We start from the raw sequence: 7,194 nt of genomic DNA on the forward strand, positions 1-7,194 counted from the left end.
TGGCAACCAACTCCAGTATTCTTGCCTGGAGAATCCCATGGGCAGAGGAGCTTGGCAGGCTACAGTCCATGGGGTCGCAAAGAGTCAGACACGATGAAGCAACTTAGCACGCACATGCACACACACACGTGTATATTCCACTTTCTTTTCCCCTTTCCCCTCATTGACTGGGGAAAAAATAACAGCTCTCATGATGAATGCTTATGCTTCCTAGCTCTTTGCCCGTCTAAATAGATTCCAGGATCATGCAAAATCTAAGCAGAAAGTTTCTGTCTCCAGCTTTATTTATTTTTTTCCTCTGCTAATCTCCTTTTTGTGCCCCAAGAAAGATGCTGATTGACCCACCAAGGCAGAACCACCAAGTCTGAAGGATCTTCACTGTGGGAGAGGAGAAGCCCCAGACTGGGCCCAGGTGTTCTTTCTGCCCCCCTCCCCCGACTCAGGGCCACACTTGTTTCCACAGGGGCTTTCCGAGGCGTGTGCAAGAAAATTGATCACTTCCCCGAAGATGCTGACTACGAACAGGATACAGCTGAGTATCTCCTGCGTAAGTTTCCCCGACTTCCAGGGTCCCCCTGGCGGGAGGGTGATGAGGAGGGGTGCCCTGCAGTCACCCAGCTGCCTCTGAGTTTGAGGCTCCCCAATACCTAGCCTCAGAAATGAATATGTGCAATGAAGCTTCAGGAAAATCTTTGCTACTAGACAGAGACATTCAGGCAGTTCTGATATCTGAGTCTCTTTCATTTCAGTGAACTAGAAACAGGAAAAGCAAAAAAAAAAAAAAAGGTGAATCAAACCTCAAAAGTTCTTTTTAGTCCACTTACAAGAAAATCTAAGGGTTTTCTTCAACTTGAATACAAGTTTTCACCTGCCCCAGAGGGTGGATTTGAGGTGCTAATGGGTGAGGTGCTAATGATGAAGTGCTAATGGGTGAGGTCCTAAGGGGCAAGGCCTGGGAGGATAAATGTAAACCAAGGTTCACCCTTCTTCAGTTTCAACAGCATTGGGGCAGGGCTAGTGTCTCCCCATAGATTGTCCCAAGGTCAGTGACCCTGATATGATGGGGAACCGTCATGAACACAGAACGTAGGAGGCAGTAGGGTATGCTGAGCAAGGGCTCTGGATTCTGGTCGACCAGGGCTTTTACTCCTCTGACGCCCTACTAGCTGGGTTAGATGTGGGCCAAGGTGCTTTACCTCTCATTGTAAAACCAAACACTATAAAACTCTTAGAGGAAAACAGAGGCAGAACACTTTGCCATAAATCGCAGCAAGATCTTTTTTGACCACCTCCTAGAATAATGAAAATAAGAATAAACAAATGGGACATACTTAAACTTAAAAGCTTTTGCGCAGCAAAGGAAACCATAAACAAAACAAAAAGACCATCCCCAGAGTGTGAGAAAATATTTGCAAACAGAGCAATTGACAAGGAATTAATCTCCAAAACATACAAAGAGCTCATGTAGCTCAACATCAAAAAACAAAAACAAATGACACAATAAAAAAATGGGTGGAAGACCTAAAATAAACCCCTCTCTAAAGAAGACACACAGATAGCCAACCAACACATGAAAAGATGCTCAACATCTCTAATAATTAGAGAAATGCAAATCAAAACTGCATCATCAAAAAGCCTCTCACCTTTCTTTATAGTCAGGAATGAAGACTATAACGTCATCCATTTAACAGGGTCACGAAAATTACATAAGCTGATGCACATTACACACCGCCTGAAACCATACGTGTTGGCTCTTTTTTGTGGCATGGGATGAACAGCAGCCAAGGCCAACAGCAGCCAAGGGCCTGACATTGATCCTGGCACAGAGAGAATTGGAAACAATGTAATTTAAATAGAATTTCTTCAACAGGGAGCCTGAGTTTCCTCAAAAGGGAAATTTTAAGGCACTGACTAATCTACTATTAGAGAGTGTTAAATGTAACATTTTTAAAAAAAACTACTACAGTAATATCAATAAAAACTTCAAGAAATTGTGGTATTCTGATTATGCCTGTAACTCATAACTCAAGCAGAGTGTTTTACAATTAAAATCAGTTTTCACTCTACTCATGCTTGCTAGTCTGCAGAGGGACTGTGGGTATTCATATGAGCCTTTAATCACATAACAATATAAGTGGTGCTGGGGGATCAGTTTGAAAGAAACAGACACTTCTAAGCTAAATTTTAAAATGTAAACATATTATTTCCCTTTTTTCAGCTACTTGGATTTGTCCAATGCTGCCTAGGTTTTATATGAGCAGCTCAAAAAGATCTGATGTGGGAATAGAAGCCACATTTAGAGAGGGAGCTTGACCAGAGTTTGGGGGATGACATAGATTATTATTACTTGGACTTCCTCAAAAAAAGGATTATTCTAAAGCCATCACAAGTGGGCTTTTATCAGAGTGCCTAAGTTTTTACTTTTCTTCCCTATTTTGATGTTTGCCCTGCTGGGGATGAAACAGAACTGTGAGTTCTATTTCACAACTTGCAAAACTGATTTTAAATTCTTCCAAGAGATGCACCTCTTTTCCAACAAAGTATATCTCTCCCCTCTTGGAAAGTGAAGGTCCTCACCATCAGCCACCGAACCAGGTTAAGGAGGGACTGTCCCAAGCACACGAATTTCCTGCTGGGAATGTTGGAATCCCTGACCCAGTCACGTGGGGCCAGGGTCCCATTCCTGCAGGGGTCTCCAGCCTGTCCAGTGCCATGCTGCTAGTTCCTGCTGTGACCACACTCCAGGACAATGGGATTCTCCACACTAATTTGTTTGCTTTTTCTTCTTTCTTATATGTGGTTGGAGAGGTTACAGCTTAAATCTGTAGCAGAAGGTTTAATCGCCCACAGGTCCTGTTGACCTGAGCAGTGGTCCCCAACCTTTTTGGCACCAGGGACTGGTTCCATGGAAGACAATTTTTCCACGGACAGCAGGGGTCGGGTGGTGGAGGGGATGGTTTCAGGAGGATTCAAGCAATAGCGTTCTGGCTCCTGTGAGAATCTAATGACACTGATCTGACAGGAGGCAGAGTTTAGGCAGTAACGTGAATGATGGGGAGCAGCTGTAAATACAGATGAAGCTTCACCCACTGGCCCGCCACTCACCTCCTGCTGTGCAGCCTGGTTCTTAACAGACCACAGATGGGAAGCTGTCCAGGGCCTGTAGGTTGGGGATCCCTAGACTAGAGAAATCCCTAACATAGCACTGGACCTGGCCAAGCCCTGCTCAGACAACGAAGGTGAAATTACCCTGGAACAAGCTTCCCTCCCCACTCCTAGGACCACAGCTTAGCCCCATATAGATTAGGGAGGAGAAACAGGGAAAGAAGACAGTAAGACCTCTTTAATTGTCCTGACGCCAGACAAAAACCTTCTTGTTCATCTAGATAAACCAAATCCAAGGTTGGGAATTCCCTGGCGGTTCATTGGTTAGGACTTGGTGCTTTCACTGTTGAAGCGGGGTTTGATCCCTGGTGAGGGAACTAAGATCCCGCAAGCCATGCATCACAGCCAAAAAAAAAAAAAAAACCAATGAATGAATCGAGGGTAGACTCCACCTGACTTAGGAGAAAGTGGCAGCAGAGCACATCCTGTGTGAGGCTGGCACCTGTAGCCAGAGGCTTTAGAACCTGCTCTGATCCCGCCCGTGGGGCAGAAATGGGATCTGGCCACCGCCTGGTTTCCAGCTGGTTCCCACACCTCATAGGAAGCAACCACATTCCCACGTCTCACAGCCACACATCACAAATACACACAACCAACGCAATTCAGTAGCTTCCAATGCTCAGATCATCTCCTTCGGGCATAATCACACTGTAATCATACTTTGAAATTTTTTTTTAATTGTTTTTAAGGTGCTCTCCTTTAATCAGTTGAACTCATCACATTGAATATTCCAGCAATTCCCATCAAGGATACAATGCAAACGATTGCCTCAGAGATCTGCACAAGAGTTCCTAACAAGTCCTTGATATCCCTGGGGGTAGACCCACTCCTAATATTTGTGGGGCCCAGGGCCAAGGTTCATATGGAAACTCATAGGCCATATGGGTAAATATTTAGATGCTATAAATAAGCTATGCCCACCAAAGACCCCAGAGCTTACTTCCCAGGATGCCCCTTGACATGGGCACTAGAGGAACCAGGGGGCCCGCCCTGCCCCCTGCAAGCCTGCGTGGGGCCCCAGATGTGCAGGGCAAGCCAGGCCTAGGCTAGGACTCCTGGACAGTGACTGACTGGCCTGAAGCCAGGATGGGGACTGATCTAATCACCCTCCCAGGGGTCAGGACATCCAGGACCCCTCCCTTCATGCTTCAGGTCTCCTATCGAGGTTTCTAGTTAGTTTGAAACCCCTCCCAAAACTTTCACATCACGATGAGGACAGTTACTGGGATCCTGGTCTGCCCAGACCCCAACACTGGGTGACTTGGGGTGGTCATCCCTAAACAAAAGCTAGAATTTTTCTCATTTTCTTCTTTTCTTGAAGAGAATCTCACCCCAGTTCTCTTCTATCGGCCCTCCCAGGCAGATCCCAAATCAGCTACCAAACTTGCAGAAAACTTTTTCCGTGAAAAAGACAAAACAAAACACCAGCAACAACAAAAGCAGAGCCCAGCCCTGTGCCCTTGGAGCGGGAGGACCGCCACACTGTAGCAGTAGGAAGAAAGCATCCGTGAGAAAACCCACAGGGCCGTGAAGTTCCGAGCACTGAGCTTGAACTTCAACGCCAAGAATGCACTGACCGCCTTTTCCCGCTGCCCTACCGCTCCTGCACATGCGCCGTGATTTTAAAGATGCTACCGTCTGCTCAGCGGCTAAGCACCAGGCCCTCGAGTCATTGTCAACCCCTCTCTCTCTCACATCCCACTGCCAGTTCTTTAGGATTTACCTTCAAAATGCATCCTGAGTCTCTCACCACCCATCTACAACCGAGTACATGCCACGGTCAGCTCAAGTCTGGGTTCTTACAGCCCTTTCAGCCACACCAGCCCCACCCTTAAAGGGCCCACACTTGGGTCCATGCTCTCTGCTCTCACTATCTTGGAAGTCTTCTTTTTTTATATATGCCTTTGACAGTCACCTTTATTTCATCTTTTCTTCCAGTTTTATTGATTTATAACTGATATACAGTGCTGTATAGATTTAAGGTGTACTGCATCATGGTTTGACTTACATACATCATGAAATGATGACCATAGAATGTTTAGTGAACATCCACCATCTCATACAGACACAAAATTAAAGAAGCAGAAAAAATTTGTTTCCTTGTGATGGAACTCTCAGAAGTTACTCTCTCAGTTTTTATGTATAATGTCCAGCTGTGTTAATTTTATTTACCATGCTGCACATTAAATCCCTAGTACTTATTTTTCTTATAACCTGGGAGTCTGTACCTTTTGACCACCTTCATTTCATTCCCCCTCCCCCTTAGTCCCCACCTCTAGTAACCGCAAATCTGGTCTCTTTTTCTATGAGTTTGTTTTTGAAGTAGATCTGACCTACAATTGGAGCTTCCCTGGTAGCTCAGCTGGTTAAGAATCTGCCTGCAATGCAGGAGACTCCAGTTAGATCCCTGCTTCAGGAAGATCTGCTGGAGAAGGGAACAGCTACCTACTCCAGTATTCTGGCCTGGAGAATTCTATGGACTGGGGTCCATGGGGCCGCAAAGAGTTGGACATGACTGAGTCACTTTCACTTTCTAACCTACAACACTATGTTGGTTCCTGTTACACAACAAAATGATTTGATATTTCTATACATTTCAAAATGATTGCCATGATAAGTCTAGTCACCATACCATCTTGAAATTCTTAATAATTTTATAACAAGAGGCCTTGCATTTTCATCCTGCATAGGGCCCTAAAAATTAGGTAGCAGCTCCTACCCATCATCTCTGTTAGAATGCAAGTCCCATAAGGGTGGGACCTTAGCTCTTTTGTACCTCAATGAAGGCAGAATTTATCCAACTGATATTCTGGCCCAAGTATTTCAGGAAATACTCTAATACTGGTTGGGTAAATACTGGAATCCCCACCTGAAGGCCCCTTCCCCCAAAACCTTAGGGCCTCTCTATGATCTAGTAACAAGAGTTAACACACTTGTTTTGAAGACTTGCCCTGGGCCTCAACTAGCATCCTCTCTTTCCCCTTTGAAGGGCCACACCTGTGCCCCTGGGGGTGTTTAAACATTTCTGTCAGTATGCCAGGACCCAGCAGAGCCCCTGGCATTTTGTAGGTGCCCCAGAAGCCTTGATGAATGAATAACTAAATTCATGTGTTTATCCAGTGACTAAATAGATATTGCATGGTCATTGCCAGACTCAGTACTAAATGAATGTTCGTGTGTTTTGGGAAAGAGAGCTTGTGATCTAATGGGAATCCCAGGATGCCCCACCAGCTACCTAAATTGCAGGACCCAGGGCAAAATGAAAATCCTGGGTTTCTGGTTCAAAACGCAGGCCAAAATTGCTGTTTCCCTTCTTCTGCCTTCTCTCTCTCCACCTGTCATGGTGTCTTTTACTTGCTATGTAATGTCACACTCCCTCCAGCATAAGGACACTCAAGGGTGCCCAGGGCTTGCACCCAATCCTGATTCTCCCTGTGTCCATGCTCAGGAGCCGAGGGTAGCAGCGGTCACTGGTTGGGGTGGGGGAGGGGCAGCTAGGAACCACCCCACGGAGAACAGGAGGTAGCAATGTGGTGGGAAGTGGGATGCCACATGAGTCGAGGTTCGAAGCCCATGGCGCATGCTCCATTGGCCGATCAGACTTATTTGAAAAACACACATTCAAAATAAAGCTATTATGCATTTCAGGATGATGACTACAGACCGTTAACCCCAAGCCCAGGGTGTTAGATGTAGACTCCTCCTGCTCACGTGCTGTCCTCCAACCAGGCACCCCCATGTCTGTGGAGGGGGATCTCAGGGCTGGCTGGGTGCAGGCAGAACCCTCTCTCCTTCTCTCCACAGGGGCTGTGAGGGCCTCCAGCGTCTTCCCTATCCTCAGCGTCACGCTGCTCTTCTTCGGCGGGCTCTGCGTGGCAGCCAGCGAGTTCCATCGCAGCAGACACAACGTCATCCTCAGCGCGGGCATCTTTTTTGTCTCTGCAGGTGAGCATCTTGGCCTCTGCCCAGAGAGCATCACAGACACCAAACCCGAGCCAGGGCCAGAAGGACAAAGCCATGCTATTCAGG

At 46.4% G+C, this 7,194-nt stretch overlaps 1 protein-coding gene across 1 annotated transcript in view; it reads left to right on the forward strand.

The window, feature by feature from the left end:
* Positions 1-7,194, forward strand: part of CACNG3 (calcium channel, voltage-dependent, gamma subunit 3) — a 100,345-nt gene that overhangs the window by 86,831 nt on the left and 6,320 nt on the right. The window contains exons 2-3 of the mRNA XM_010837212.1: positions 464-547; positions 6,970-7,110. Of these exons, the coding sequence (XP_010835514.1) occupies positions 464-547; positions 6,970-7,110 (225 nt within the window). The remainder of the gene's footprint in view (positions 1-463; positions 548-6,969; positions 7,111-7,194) is intronic.

Source organism: Bison bison, unplaced genomic scaffold, assembly GCF_000754665.1.
Source record: "Bison bison bison isolate TAMUID 2011002044 unplaced genomic scaffold, Bison_UMD1.0 scf7180017864072, whole genome shotgun sequence".
Classification (NCBI taxonomy): Eukaryota; Metazoa; Chordata; class Mammalia; order Artiodactyla; family Bovidae; genus Bison; species Bison bison.